The following is a 16,636-nucleotide window of genomic DNA, read 5'->3' on the forward strand; positions in this document are numbered from 1 at the left end:
CTGCTCTCTCAAAGCGTTTTTATGGGTTGTTTATAATATTTCTGAATGAAAAAAAAGCCACTTTTTCTTTATTTCTTTCTCTCTCTCTTTCTTATTATTATTTTTTTAAACTTTATTTATTTATTTTATTTATTTTTATTTTTTGTTCAGGAAAAAAGGCTCGATGTTAAACTTTTAATATTAAGATGTCTAAAACTGTAAAATTCCTCACACAACTCTTTCTTAGACACTCATTTGCTAGCAAGGCCAACATTTACATTGCTTAATAATGTGACCTATGCCAGTCAAATGTTGACTAAAAAACAAAATTTACGATCAAATTGTTGTCAACTACTGTATTTATTCCCTTGTCCTTTTCAAAGAATAAATATAATGATATAATATAGCTTGCATCTGACATAAAATATCATAACACATCTGTCTCTCAAACTGTAGTTAAGTGCTATAAACTATGTAATGATAATAATTATGATACAAAATATTGAATCACTTCTATCTGAGGCAGGTCCTGCAAGTACAACAGTTTAATCTTTCCCTTTCACATAATTTAATCTCAAATTCCACAGAACAATTCACACATTTATGCATTGGACCACAGCATACAAAATATCTCCATGGTTAGCTGACAGGTGTCTGGATAGTCATAAATGCAAATTGTGACATTAACTAAAAAGCTTTCCACAAAATTGCAATTAAGTAAATAGTACTATATGGTAGAAGTGATGGTGGTGAAAATCTATCTGCAGATATATCTGGCAGATTCATTAATGAAAATAAATACTGACACTGAAGGTGTTTTAGCTGCAAGAGAGCTAACAATTTGCTGTCAGTGACAGAAACAATTGTTCATATAACTTTTGACCCTTCATCATAGGCTTGGACACTTTGGCAGTCTTTGTATTACCAAGCTGGTTTTGTATATTGCCCAATTTCCCAGCAAATATGAAGTCCTGTCATGTGACAATTCTTCTACACATCTTTTAGATAGAATCAAAGGCTATCATTGTTACCAAATTCTTTCACTCAAATCCATATTTTACACATGGTGACAGCTTCAAAGCATATCCCAAATCTTAATAATAATAATTAATAACCTTAATTTCAAACCACTCAACTCTTGTCATTGTTCTTGCACTAAGGGCTTTTGGCATTTTGTCACACTACAAAACTACCATATTAGTGTCCAGCTAGCCAGTTTGGGCTAAGTGCATTACATCATCTACCTCCAAAGCCAGCAAGAACCTGGTCAATTGCTTGGGTCAAAATGAAATAAAATGAATCAGTTTCAATAATTGAAAGTTTTTGATATTAACTTTCAATTATGACAGTACTTTATGCCTCTTATATAGTTTTAACGTAAATGATCAAATGTAACTGAGCAGTGTCCTGAATGCAGGTTGTGATGGTCACTATGCACTTGCTGGACACAGAGCAGCTTTTTATTGCTATCTATAGTAAATTTTACACCTGACCAATTCCCTGACTTGATTTACACTGAATCTAACATACAAGCTACACTATTTTTTTCATAATTTTTTTTAATAACAGCATTTGGTCTTTTCAAAATCACAACATTATTTACCAGCTTGTTGAAGCACAAGCTTTCTTCCTCCACACTGGCATTCATATAGCTATTGATATACTAAAATCACATCTTTTCACACAAGACACTTCACAAAAGTAAAAATAATCCCCTCACTGCGGCAGCTCTTCATCTTGTTTACTTGACGTGACCTCATAAAAAGTAACCTTATATTGGAAGTTACCCCAGAAAATTGCTTCCTTGCAGGTAGTGGCCTAAAAGGAAGTGACCTCATAAACCCCATTTATGGGGCAACACCAGGAAAAACTTTGTGATAACTCAGTTTCTGAAGTCCTATCACAGACACTGGGCTTTGGCTGAATGACAAACCAGTGTGATGCAGTACAGAAACCTGTGGATAATCCCACATTTACACTTGTTCTTAATTATTACAGATATCTACTCAAGTCAAACATCATGCAAGTTTTTTCCTTATCAAGTGGTCTGTTTTTATAAGTTCCCAAATGGCAATTCGAATACTTATCCTCTGTCCAACGTTTCACCATGTGTGTGAGATCAGAATTGTCCTCTGAAGAAATCTCTTTTAAACTGCACCACCTTTATTTCTGAGAGAGAAGAGTTTGTACAAGTACTAATCCTTCTTTCCTATGGAGAAACTGGGCTATTTGAAAATGTTGTAAGGGTGGGTCAGAATTCCCGTTATTTGTAAGGTTGTTGAGGAGGAGGCATGTTAATGATTTCACTAACAAAAGGCCCAGCATCATACTCTTTAGCTGTATGCTCCACAATGAATGGATGCTCCAGTAATTTCTGGTAATTTGGTCTCTCTGCAGGGTCTTTACGAAGACTGAAAATAAAGAAAAATATTGAAATAAAAGTTTTTAATCCTACAGCCATTTCCGAAACTTTTGACACTCGAAAATCTCCATTTTTAGTTATATCTTCGAACACAAATTAAAATTTAGTATATATCACAATTAGTCACCAATGAACTATTTTAACTTACCACTGAACTATAAAATCATCAAATCCTGGAGAAAAGGCACCTTCTGGTAGTTTTGGAGGGTCATCCTTAACAACCTGCTTGAGTTGCTCAAATGGGGTTGCCCACTGAGCATATGGAAACTTGCCTGTAGCAATTTCAATCTGAAATTATAAAGTATATTTTTGCTTAGAGTGAATTTTTCAAGGCTCACTAAAAGTTATATATGAAGTCAAATCTTTGCCACTAAACCCCACCAAATTCCACTGTCAGTATAGTTTCAAATAGCAAATAACTTAAAGAAGTACCAAAGGGTATTGTCTTATACTTACCAAAAAAACGTAATTCGATCAGATATTTTATGCATTCTTTCTGAGCATAACTCCCAAATGTTTTGAATATTTGAATATTTATGCTATTGCACACACAGCAGTTATGCGTCATACATTAAAACATCATTTGGTGGACTTTCACGAACCAGAGGAACGTATGAATGGGTCAAGTTTACAATCCAAATTTTGAAGAAGGTGCCATTTTAAAGCTATTTTTGCTGACCATATGATTAATTTGGTTTATCCTTTGGTATGATGACTTTATATGAGTCACATGAAGTGGTTTATACACATTACAGGGAATCTATGCTCGCTTCATATATAACTTAAGTCTCAGTGAAATATTAGGAAAAAACTGAAGCTTTAAAAAATTTATCTGCTTTAGGTTTTTTGACCATATGTCTTGTCCGAATTAAAACTGCCTTCTTGACAGTCATCTAAAAGCATGTACAAACTTTTAACTGAAAAATACACCATACAGGTTTTTCTGACTGATCTAGCTGGCAATTTGAATAATCTCTAACAAAACACTCATGAAAGCAGTCATACTTACCATTGTAATCCCTAAACTCCACACATCTGATTTAATATCATAACCTTTCTGGCCCTTTCCAGGGTTGATACGCTCAGGCTAAAATATATAAAATATAGAAATGCATTCATATTTGAAATGCTGCCCTTTTTCAAGGTTATGGTTATTTTGATTTTGTCTTCAATGACCAAAAACTGTACATTTAATGCATGAAGCTTTTTAAAATTAAAGTTTGAAATTCAACTTTTACATACACACTCAACATTAAAAGTATAATAATGAAAACAGCAACTGCATACTCTACTATGTCCAACTTTAAGCTTGCATAATTTCACAATTTTTATCTTTTAGGCAATTTTCCCACATGAAGGAAACATTGTCAAAAAATACCCTTAGCATTTAGGAAACAGTAAAATTAGTCTAGAAATTTTAAGTATCAAAATGTAATACATGTTAAGTTTGTGCCTTAAAATTTTCAGTCCACTGGTCACTCAGACTAGTAAGTCTTAGGTGTCTGTCTCACAGAGTCCTGAAATTTCGGCTTAGCTTAGACTGCTTAAGTTGTATTTGCTGAATACACAGTCCATTCTGTGATACTGACATGAGAACATTTCATCAATAACTGACTCAGAATAAATGTATGTATGTAGCTGACACAGCTAAATAAACTACTGTCACTAGTGACATGAAAAACCCTTTGTCATGAAAATGTAATTTGCTCTAAGGACTCAGTAAAAAAACCACAAATGGGAGAAGTGGTCCTTCAGAATTTTTTGAGAAATGCAAGTTGATCATCTTCGATCCAATTCATTGCACTCTTAAGACCAAATTTTCCTTTAAGTTGTATTGTAAAACAGGTCTATTTCAACCCCAGCATCAAATTTACTGGTCAACTGCCTTAAACCAGTGACAAATGCCACAGGTTGCTGGTCAAAATAAACCCCCCAGTAAACAAGGAATTCCTTAATGATCACACCCCACGTTTAAAGTCAGGACAGAAAATAAAACAACAACTTACAGCCATATATGGTTTACAGCCCGCGTCTAATGTCTTGGCTACAGAGTCTACAAGATGGCCACTGATGCCAAAATCACAAATCTTCACCACACCAGAGGCATTGATGAGAATGTTTGAGGGTTTTACATCTCTGTGGATTACTTTTAGCTCCACTTGTAAGTAGCTCAAAGCATTCACTACCTGATGGAGGGAAAAACATGACAACTTTAAAACATGTAATAATGAAAAATGTCATCTGTGTAGTCAAGATGTAAAATATTGTCTTATTTTATGCAATGAAATGATAAGATCACAAACTTTCAAAAAATCTCACATAACTTGCATCTTAATCAGTATAATAATGAGCTATAAATAAACTTTTTATGAATCCAATAAAAACAATTGTGTTTGAAAAAATCATTGTCAAAATTTAACATTTTTTAATACTGAGCTTGCAATTTTACACAAGAAAACCCTCTTTCAGAAAAAAAATTCTAGGTTTCTTGGCATTAAATGTAAAGCACCTTCACTGCATTACCACACAGTACTTACAGATATTGCAATTTTCCCTAGGACTTCCTCGGGTATAGTTCTCCCAAGATTAAAAACTTTCTTGTAGAATTTGTCTAGAGATAGGTCCATCACCTCCATACATATCCATACATCACCCTAGAAAATGAGAAATAATAGAATTTCAACCAACATTCTGAACAATCATATATGCTGATATTGTCAATGTCTGCATACTTTTTGTAAAAAAAAAAAAATAAAAATAAATAAATCAATTGGAAACAACACACTGAAAAGATCATCTCACTCCCAGAACAGAGCACTGAGCATTGGGTTCAACCACCTTGCAATCAAGTATTATTGAGGCCTTGGATAAGACACTGTACATCAAATGGGACATAACCTGCCATAGACTAGAATTCTATCCTGAGGGAGTGAAATTATCACTGACTTCATACTACACAGTAGGGAAAGGCATAAGGTTTTCATATTGTAAGAAACAGACATTTCAATAACCTCACCTCTCGGAATAATGCCCCATAAAAATGCACTGTATATGGACAGGACCCACTTCTCATAGCTACATCTAAATCCATCAACAGTCGCTTCTGTTCCTGACTGTTTAATGTGCATGGTATCCTCTGGAAGGTAAATTCATATACTACATTATTATTATTATTATTATTATTATTATTATTATTATTAGACAGTTACATCCTGTAGTTTTGTCATCAGCTGCAACTGTGTAACGAGATCTACATGAAGCAACAGCAAAATGTGCATTCTAAAATTAGAAGAAATCAGTCAGAGTAATTGCATGAACAGAAAAAATCTAATCAAAAACTTTAACAAACAAACAAAAGAACAACCAAATAAACGAGAGAGAGAAAGTGGGCGGGGGAAGAAAAGGAAATCATTAATGACATAAAAGAACCAGGTTATGAGATGTGGATCCCAGTTCAGGTCTGGGAATACCAGTAGCAGTAGCAAACATAAGCAGGAAAAGGTCATAGCTTATTATACCTGCAGTTGAGGAATTTCTAGGATAACGACCTAATAGGCAAATTTGGTGCTTCAGCTGGGAATGTACACTCTTTTAGTCAGTGCTTACATACAAAGTTACAAGTTTGTACATAATGCTTAGTCTAGTTATATACAGACATATCAAATAACTGGCACATTTAAAAATGAAAAAACTGCTAAAAGTTGAACAGAGAAATGTCAATGCATATATCCATAAAAATGTTTTTGTGGATGAAATGTGAAGCTAAGTTTTTTGTCAAATGTATGCAAAATGATGTCAAGGTCATCTGAAAATCCTTACCATGATTATAATTTTCTGTCCTAGAAAGATGTCTACTGGTGTTATTACTTGCACTACAAGTTAACTATATATCTATCAGTGTTTCCCCTGGCTTTCAAGCTCTGTGAGGTGGTAGGCAGTCCGCGACCCCAGCAATACTAGGGGGGTCCGGGGGCATGCCCCCCCGGAACATTTTTTAAATCGAGGTGCAATTTGGTGCATTTTAGGGTATTTAGAACTGATTTTTTTTACATTTTATGTGGCACTGAATTGTCTTGTTTTAGATGTTTTGAGGAGTTAATTCAGTAATGACATAACAAAGGTTCGGACAAAATTTATTTTCCAGTCAGTGCATTCACTCAGTTTAGTCCTTTTCAGTTTATAGAACATACTCTTTCAAAAAAAAAGTTAATACTTTCAAAAAAAAAAAAAAGTTAACTACTTTAATACTTACAAGAAACGAGAAAAAGGGCTTACTACATTGAATTATTTTTAAATTGACCAAAAAGTTGATAAAATATGTTGTTTTTACCGTTTTCACATTCTTGTGAAAGTAACTGGTCAATTGACTTTGCGTGTGGGAGCGCTTCATCCTAATATAAAACTGCCGCAAAAGTTCTCTCTCTTGTCGTTCAGCGCAAAGCGACTCCCGCTACTAGTTATACGTAGTTTGAGATGTAATTTATAATCAACGACTTCAAACATCGTTAAATGAATTCTTCGGAATTAAAGAGATGAAAATCACACTTATCATCAATTTTAGTTCTTCCTTTATTCATTAATATGGTTCTATTCAGTCATGGAAATTCATATTCAATGCATAGGTTTCCACGCGAAATACTGACGTGACCCAGTTTTACAACGCTACTGCTTTCACAAAACTCACCCGTAAATCAATAGAAAATCTTCTCCAAGTTTATAAAATCAACGAAGTCCACTTTATTTGCTCCTTTTTTATCAGTGAATATTCGTAAACTATAAAAACAAACAACAGGCGGTCTGAATTTCGGAACATGAAGTGATAGAGAAAGTGTATTCTTGACACGTGATTACATGGTGTCAAGAACAGTTGCCTCGTTTCGCTCTGTTTCTTATACTTCAAATAAGGCACAGAACTGCGAAAACGAGGCACTCACAGGGAGATAGTAACTGCTGGTTATTTTTAGGCATACGCGCATGCGTCTTTCCGTTACTACTAAATCAAGTGCTCAGAAGCATGGGATTACGTATGTAAACAGAAAATGCCATATTTGCTTAGAAATAAATATAATTTTCAGTTAGCATGAGTGAAAATATACTTTGTTGTTCCATATAGTCCAGCGAGGCGGTGCTTTTGACAAATTTCAGCGAGGCGCTTGCAAATATCATCGAGGCGGGCGCCTCGCTCATTTAAGTGCAGGGGAAACACTGTCTATTCACAAATACCTTGACTGCCATAATTGTGTCACTGGGTCTGTGTCGCATTTTCTCCACCACGCCATAGGCACCTCGTCCTAGTTCAACTATCGCCTCTAAGTCATCAGCTTCACATACAAAGGATTTGTCATCAATTGTTATAGTGGCCTTTGAATCCAAATCTCTGGGAGGGCTGGAATGATTCAGACTTCGTCAGATGGTGTGCACCAATAAAGAATTTTTTTGTCTCAACATTATTAAGAAAGAGAAAGAAGGAAAATGAAATAAATTTTGAGGTAAAACATTGTTAAAAATGGCACTGACAAATGCAATAACTTAGAACAACAAATCCCATATGCCCCCATATGTTGGCACATACTAGTAAACATAGGCACACATATACACCAATGTAGTTGTACTCAGAAAGTATTGGCTTAAAATTATCTAGACAGAAATTTCGGACTCCACATCTTAAGTCAAAATGTACAATGAAGAAAGAAATCAAACAAATTTTATTTTTTTGGTGATAATTACAGAAATATAAAAAAACTAGACCTGTAATACTTACAGTGGACTTGCAGGAGGCTTATTGTGGGCAGGATCAAATTGAAGCTTTGGTCGAGGTTTTTTGGTTCTTCCTGAAAGCAAAGACAAAATTGATATGTGCGGTGATAAAATATACCACATATGGGATATATCACAAGCATGCTTATATCTCTTCATGATATAAGAGCATTTCAAGAAATTTTAAGCAGTACAATTACAAACTGAAACATGAGCATAAAGACTATGATTTATGAAACAACTTATTCCTAGAAGGAAAGACTAGAACGCAAAACCAAAGGAAGAACACAGAAAAGTACACATCACAGGCTCAGTTTCAGTAAAAGTGCACATCTTGTACATATTAAGCATGAAAAATGAATGCTCTTGCTTCAGATAAATGATGCACAAAAATAAATCCTGCAAAAAAAAAAAAAAAAAAAAAAAAAAAAAAAAAAAAAAAAGGAATTAAAATAAACAACTGCCAGGCTCCCAAGGCTCAATTCCCAAAGCTCATTTTATTCACAATGTAACACATCTTGTACAATGTATAATGATTACAAATCACACATACTGTACATGTTCATACCAATATAACTGATACATACTCATGCAAATTTTAGTGACTGAAAATGAAATAGCTACTAACAGATATAAATTCATCAAAGTAGCGTTTCAAATGAACTGCCCATTTTGCTGTAAAAAGGTCCACTTCATGTAAAATTTTATCAATGCACATGCAGTTTTCATGGCAAAGGTTCCACTTTATCCGAAAAAGAACCCCCTCTTTGAAATTGCGGCAAACTGCAACAACCAAATGCCAGTGTGGAGTAAAAAAAATCAACTTTAAAAGACTTGAGGAGAAAGAGACCTCAACCAAGGCCACTCAATTCTCATTTTTTAAAAATTAATATTAATATGATAATCAAGACATTAACCATTTATTAATCAACTAATTCATTACCATTTTTGTTGTAATATAAGAAAAAATGACCAAACTGTCTCCATCTTCCAAACATGAACATTCTTTAAAAATTCTCTGGATCCAGATGATGAGCTGGATCACCATCAGAATGTAATCACTTTTAATTTAGCCATTTTCTGACCTATCCTAGAATTTTCATCAAGAAAGGCCCATAACTATTTGCATTAGATTGGTGACAAACAGCATGCAATTAGCCAAAGGAGGTGAAAATGTAAGTCCCTTAATTATTCATACAACACTAACTTGCAGGTAAATTATGTAACCAGGAAGAATTTTACAGTTGATAATATTTCTTGGAAAGTAGATCAAAAATAACTAAAGGCCATACTGTGTGGACTGTATTTCTCCCATAAATTAAAAAAAAAAAAAGGCATTTTGTGGTATGTGTATCCTGAACAGAAAAATTTCGAAAGTACAAACAATATTATTCAAAAGATATGTTTACTAAAAAAAAAAAAAAAAAAAACATCAGGGGTAAGCTGGGGTAGCGCTAACACTCACCAATTTAGCCAAATGCTAAAACTGACTTAAATTGGCTAAAGAAAAAGGGCTTGATTTGACATGTTGTAGCCAAATTATAACCATTTTGGTAACAAATTGACAGAAATGTGGTGATTTGGCTAAGCGAAAAAAATTGCTAGCGCTACCCCAGGTAAGAAATATAGGAAAGATTTATCTGTATATTTGTGAATTAGTGATTTTATACTTACCAGTAAGGGTAAAAAGGCATATCACCTATTAGGACTATTTAGGACTAATTAAGGAATTTTTTTTCATTAAAAAAACTAAATCTCTTTCAATGCTACATAAGAGAGGGTCTTCCCAAGCACTCTTTGGAACAGGGAACAGAAATGCACTATTGATAGGTTACTGCTTAATGGTACTAATCTGCACACTGAAGAATTATCTCACTAAATAATTCAGAAATTTTATCTTTGGTGGAGTTGCTTGTCCCATATTACTTCATGTTTTGAAAACTTACAGAAGAATATGCTGCAAAAAGTGTCAGTTTTACTACAGACAATAAAAAAATTGACATCACCTTTCCAAGAAGACAAACCAAGGAACTGAATTTATAACTACAATAGCAACTACATCTGCACCTAGAGATATCTACAATTGTTTAACTTAAAAGCCATTATCTTTGTTTATAACTGATAAAGTTAATTTAATCAGACCAAAATTTAAGGTGGTTAGGTTCAATATCTTGTAGTTAAAACTACAATGAGTTTCTCACTGCTCAATGTCATTATCAAGCCTTCCGGGTGTACTTTAAGGTGTACTTATATTCATAATTAAAAACATTTTAAAGACACTTTAGGGGCTGCTGGCAGGCAAAGTTTTATTTTCAAGAATGACATCTTGCCACCTTACTATTAACTGTACCTATGTTCATGAAAAATGCTGCACAACACAAATCATATTTAATCCAAGATCAATTTCTTTCACAGCTTTCCAAATCAATATATCATTGTGTGTGTCTCTGTTCATTCATATGTAAAGGTCACCTGCTGTGTAAGGTAGGTAAAGAAACCACAGAGTCAGACAGAATGATACAGCTCGGCTGGAATGTCAATCCAGTTCACGGGCTTAAGAAAACAAAACAAACTAAAGACCTATATATGTATGTTACAGTATGTATGTTTTAGGAAAGTTAATATTAAGGCAGCATCTGAAAAATACACTGGGTCAAGTGTCTGGGCTCTCTCCACCAAACTTTTGATTTGGGAGTTTAACAATAATTTATTTCTGATAAAACAATGGATATCTACTGAAAAAGAAAAAATGAATATTATGGGGTTTTCTTTTGTAATTAAAAATAAGCTTTGCTATGTATCTAAATATTATTTAAGTTTACTATAGCCATAGTGCTGGTGAACAATTCCCTCACTATTATGAGACCATGCAGAATATGGGTAAAACATTTACAAGATATATTTATTGGTCTTCTTCTAATGAGTCATATGGGTTGATAAAATGCATTTACTCTTTTCTATGAAAACACCACAATGAACTTAATTCACACTTCTACAAATTGTATGTACCATTTCTTTTGAGAAAGATAACCAATTTGACCCAAATATCCACCATACATGATCAGTGCTCCTAAAGTGCAAGTATGGGCCCTTGCCATGTGTATCTGTAACCCACCTTTCCCAGGCACCATGACCCAAATATTTCTCTCCACATCTAGGTCATCTGCCAGAGCTCCATGCTGGTGAATCCCTGCCACACATAAGCTCCTTTCTATTTTACTGGCAAAACTCTGCAAACAACTACACTTTTTAATGACTTCCCAGCTGTTTTTCATAACTGATGATTAATTAAAAACCTTCCTTACATCAGGCCAATGGATAAAATGGCTGGCACTGACATGCCATGGTTTTCATAAATCCATTGCAACTTTCTCTGCATTTATGAGCGCATTCTCAACGAATTAAGCCAGGCTTTACAAAGCCGGTGACCTAAAAATGGCGGACGCACATGAAAGAAAAACCGCCTAATCTTTTAATAGTCTCTCCGCCTCCCCACACGTCGTCCCTGCGGGGTACAGTAATTAAATCTCGGCTCCGTTCGCCATGCGGAAGCTACCTGAGAAATATTAAGTGCGCATGCTCATCAGTTAAACTCGTGGTGAAGAAAGCATGGCGGCTGAAGGCGATCGAAGGAAAAAAGCTCTTCAGTTCTATTATCTTTGAAAACAGAGACGAAAAAGGAATAATTTGGCCCGTAGAGCAGCAATGAAGCGACTATCTACGGAGATATTATCACCAGAGATATTCACGGAAATATTAATGTTCGGAGCCGAGATTTAATTACTGTACCCCGCAGGGACGACGTGTGGGGAGGCGTGTGAGAGGCGGAGAGACTATTAAAAGATTAGGCGGTTTTTCTTTCATGTACGTCCGCCATTTTTAGGTCACCGGCTTTGTAAAGCCTGGCTTAATTCGTTGAGAATGCGCTCTATGATAGATAAGGCAGCTTTCAAAGTAAAACAAAATCTATGAAAGCTATGGCACACAAAGACACAACTGTGTGAGGTAGGACCAGGAAGTTAAATGCATGGCTATTAGCATCCATTAAAAGAAAGATCAGTGAACTGCTGAATACCTCCTCTCCCTGTCAGGGCTATTCTCTAAGGACCCCTCCTCCAAGACCCCATTCCTAGACACACCACTGGTCTACCTAGATCGACCATACCTCCACCAAACTCTTGCTAAGTGCAATCAGCTTAACTGACACAGTTCCCCTTGTTTCCAAGGTACTAGTACAATCACCAGCTTTTCTGCATTCTACTTAAGGCCGGGAGGAGGCATGTTAACCTGTAACGCTGATTGCACTCAGCGAAAAATCCCTGCAGAGTTAAGTTAATCCATGTAGGCCGATGGTGTCTCTGGGAATAGGGCCTAAGAAGAGGTAGCCTATCTAGGCGCTGCAGACTGATACGAGATCAATTGCTATAGATTGGTACAGACAAATTGTTTTGCATTGTTGCCTAGTTTAAGCAGGACATTAGCTGTGGAAATATTCAGGGTTCAGCAGTGCTCATGAGTTATCATGCAGTGAGTTGCATACCTTCCATATATATATAAATCTATATTCCACACTATACCATCTGTCCACATGCAGATATCCCTTACAACTGGCCAATATGCGACTGAGTTGTAATAAAATTTGCAAACATATCATAAACAGATCCTGTGTGCAGCTCTACCCTCATCCCACCATTTCTAGTCCAATGCCTAAACACTTTTTGTGTCCTCTGACAACTCACTTCCCCCCTACCTCAACTTCTTGCAGCCACTGTCTCTTTTTTGGCAAATTTCTGTGCACTGATGACAACTGCAATTTGTGGGTGCCGAGAATGTCTGATTGTCATGTGGGAAATCCTACTATGTTACTAAAACAAACCCTACATAGTGCTTTGCCTATAAATGCATACATATAATATTGGTAATATTCTGAATGGGTAACTGAACTTTGTTGTTTTCTTTTCAAATGTGGTTGCTCACCAGAATGCAAACCTAAAACATATTAATGACTGCTAGGGTGCATGCTAAGCCAGTGGTCACCTGCTGACAAGTTGATAATTATTTTGTTACTATTCTCCAACATCAAATAATTATGTTATAAAAACTGATAGTGGATGGAGTCAGTCAACCAAAATGTGGATGGAACAAACCATGATGTGGACTGGAGTTGAGAAAGTGGAAGTCATGCGGGACGGTTTCTGTGGTTTGTGGTCATGCACCAATCATCGTTCCATCACATGGGAGTAACCATTAATAATTAACTGTATAACAATGACAAATGCTGATTAACAGTCCAACAAGAGTGCATGCAACCAGAGTGTGCATGTGTGTATACCTATCATGCTATGAGTACTAGTACACTGCACTTATATCAGCAGGGTAGGTTACTAGTAATTAAGACTAAGGAATAATTGCAAGGGTTAAGCAAGGTGATGCAGGCGTTTGATTGCAACTGTTTACAATGATGCCAATTAAAAAGCAACTTCTGGGAGGTACTCCTATCATGTTTTTTCCAATTCTTTAAAGAAGTATATTGACATATTTATTTGTGATGGACATTGGAACTAGAACCTATCCATAAAGACATAATGATATGTAAGGGCCTGTCATAGATAAAAACCAACTATTAATATATATAGGTAGGATGTATTTCCACTTGAAAATAGTGTCAATACAGGATGTAACAGTTTGAAACTGATCTCATAACGACTTATAACAGGGATTTTTATTTCCCCATAAATATCCTTTTCTAACAGTTAACCATAACAGTCATCCTGTTATAGTAATTTTTCTTGTCCAATTTCATCAAAAATGTATTACATCATATTAAGTTCTATCAAATTCATTATTCATGTGTTTCAGCACACCCAATTTTGAAACAATCTCACCTCGTTAACTGCAAGTCTATGACTGGGTTCCCACAGATTTAGATCGATCCATCTGGATCGACCTAACTCCCTGGAGGTTCATGCTAAATTGCTGTCAGCTTCCGGGAGCTGAGAGCGCACAAAAGTTGTTACAGTTTTTAGTAGGCGGGACAGACATTTAAGCCGGTCAAGCTGACAGCAATCTAGCGAGACTCCCCAGGAGGATAGATTGATCTAAATATCTGTGGGAATGGTCTCTAATACGTGAGTTTATACAGACTTGCTAGGTACTTGCTTATATACACATGCTAGGTAAACACATAGCTGCTAATTATGCTATCCTGTCAATCAGCAGAAGTGTCTTTTTTTCAAATTGTCCCATCTTCAGTTATTGATCTATAGATTTGATCAGACAAGAAAAACTTACCATAAATGTTTTTCACATCTAGTGCACTGTCATATCAAATCATATCTACTATTAGGAATCAAATTCAGCATTTTCAAGCTACAGATTGAGATGCAAACGTATGTTGACTGGAGGACATAAAATAATGCAAAATATGAATGCTCCTGACTTGTGTATTTTATGTGGTAAGTGTAAACAGCACTAACATTCACCGGTTTGTACACCCCAATGCTATTACAGGGCATTTGGTTGCTGTTAAGCTTTGTGATCTCCAAGAAAGATTTATACTTAATGGGGATTTACACAACATTATATAGTTATGATTGTTATGTACTGATAGTTGAAGTTCCATCCAGTTTCATAACTTGGAATTTGTTTATAAAAAAAAGGTTAAAAAGACTGCCCTTTATCAGAATTGTGAACCCTATCATGTTTAGCTTGTCATCTAGAACTGATTTGATGGATTTAATTAACCAAAGTTGAGGAAAAATTAAATCTTTGGAAGACATCTATATTTGGGAATTCCCTGCAAATCTTTCACTTAGTCATTCCACTTATCCAACTTTCTCTTTCAAGTAAAATCCAACATTGTATTTAACCTATTGTCTTTCAATCAGGGTCATAATTGTCCTTGATGATAAAATATGTTTGAATCAATTACACCCAATTCTACAAACTCGTGCACTTTGATATGCCTTTGAACAGAGGTCATTGTTGTCAAATGTTGGTCATTGTATGGCCTAGAGAAAACCTCCAAGAGGTCAAAATCCACAGATGCCAATGAATCAAAATTTTTTTCTAAATTACTAACCTTCAGCACACAGGTGGACACAACCTCAGCCCATTTGTTAACTGATGATAAGGTTGGTTAAAAGCAAGTGTCATATATGCCAGCTGCAACCCAATTGTACAAGCATATATGTCTTTTAACTATTTATCAGTTTTGTTATAAAGGCCAAAATCAGAGGTCAAATTGTCTGTAGTATACAGCTGTGGTCGATTATTGGTGACTAGGAATGCTATTCTTTTGTTTCCCATACAGCAGTGTTGAACATCTATAAGGGGTGGTCAACACACAGGTGGTGGGCCCACTACTTATGCCAATGTGACCAATTTCAGCAGCATCTACCTGTGTGGTTTGCATATATCATATGTGCAGTGCCAAACCTCAAGCAGTGGCATCATTACCCATAGTAACAAAGCTACATCAAGAGTAAATAAGTAACACAAAATTGCATAATGATGTCAGTGTGTTTTTCCAGTAAAATGATTCAGGTAGGCTGGGAAGACCAATGATGGCATTGTACCTGAGTAACCTCTCTCTAAGACTAACCCAAATATTCCGGGCTATATCATTTTGACTTGTTAAAACATACTCTGACAACAGGAAAAACTGCATGGTAACTCTATGAAGATTGTTGGTAGAAAATACACAATACATACTCAGTTGAAAAGCAACCCTGATTTTGTGAAGAAACAAACCATAGATGGATTTCAAATAATAAGGCAATGTCCAACACCTTAAGTGCTTTTTTTGTTATAGACACCCAAAGAAGGATAAGGTGATGCTTTCCTCTGGGAATACAGCATATGTTTTGTGTTTCCATGGAGTCATCCATGATTCATTCCTGGTATTCGAGGCAACATTCTCTCCTCTCTGGACAGAAAAGGCACAAAAAGAAGGCGAGATTGAGTCAGCAAATTACATCTTACTATCTGCCAACCACATCTCCATAAAATATTCTACACAGACTCTAGGCATGCTAGAACCAGTGGAGAACACATCTGCTTTGTTATTTTGGGTTTATAATAGGGGATTCCGTTAATAAATTTCCCACATGTTCATTTCAATATCACCAACCTGTAGACATAATGCTTGGCTAGCTTCAACCACAACACATCTCAAATAGTTTGTAGTTTGAGACTTCTGGTCCTCTGATCGTCGCTTTGGGTAAACTTCAATCCTCTATAAAGAACGCAGTATAAAATCCCCGTGCCCTTATCCACAACACTGGGTAATTTTCTAAGAAAACAAGTGCAACTGTGACAGGAAGTAGGCCCCAATCTGAATCACTTCGAATTCCAAGGGAAAACCCTCCCTGACGTCACGGGATGAATCATCGTCTCATAAGCACGCGAGATTTTCGATCAATTGGCAAGGTAGATAACAATGCAATATGCGAAACTGATTCAAACAAACGAAAAATA

General features: G+C 35.6%; 1 protein-coding gene across 1 annotated transcript; it reads right to left on the minus strand.

The window, feature by feature from the left end:
* Positions 1–320: 320 nt before the first annotated feature.
* LOC106155871 (dual specificity mitogen-activated protein kinase kinase 6-like) lies at positions 321–16,509 on the minus strand. Its single transcript, XM_013530896.2, has 9 exons — positions 16,290–16,509; positions 8,163–8,232; positions 7,625–7,787; positions 5,418–5,537; positions 4,939–5,055; positions 4,408–4,587; positions 3,411–3,488; positions 2,550–2,689; positions 321–2,390 (listed from the first exon to the last, which is right to left on the minus strand). The coding sequence occupies exons 1-9, from the start codon at positions 16,297–16,299 to the stop codon at positions 2,243–2,245; spliced, it is 1,026 nt and encodes a 341-aa protein (XP_013386350.2). The 5' UTR covers positions 16,300–16,509; the 3' UTR covers positions 321–2,242.
* Between the last annotated feature and the right edge of the window lie 127 nt (positions 16,510–16,636).

This window comes from Lingula anatina, chromosome 2 (assembly GCF_051362555.1).
Source record: "Lingula anatina isolate TDL-2025a chromosome 2, LinAna3.0, whole genome shotgun sequence".
Lineage (NCBI taxonomy): Eukaryota > Metazoa > Brachiopoda > Lingulata > Lingulida > Lingulidae > Lingula > Lingula anatina.

What these genes read in the sequence shown, in the direction of transcription:
- LOC106155871 (XM_013530896.2), bottom strand. An exon ending in ATGGGGCATTATTCCGAGAG is followed by an intron (nt 5,056 to 5,417) that starts GTGAGGTTATTG and finishes CTCATTTTCTAG; the next exon opens with GGTGATGTATGGATATGTAT. An exon ending in GATGATTTTATAGTTCAGTG is followed by an intron (nt 2,391 to 2,549) that starts GTAAGTTAAAAT and finishes CTTTATTTTCAG; the next exon opens with TCTTCGTAAAGACCCTGCAG.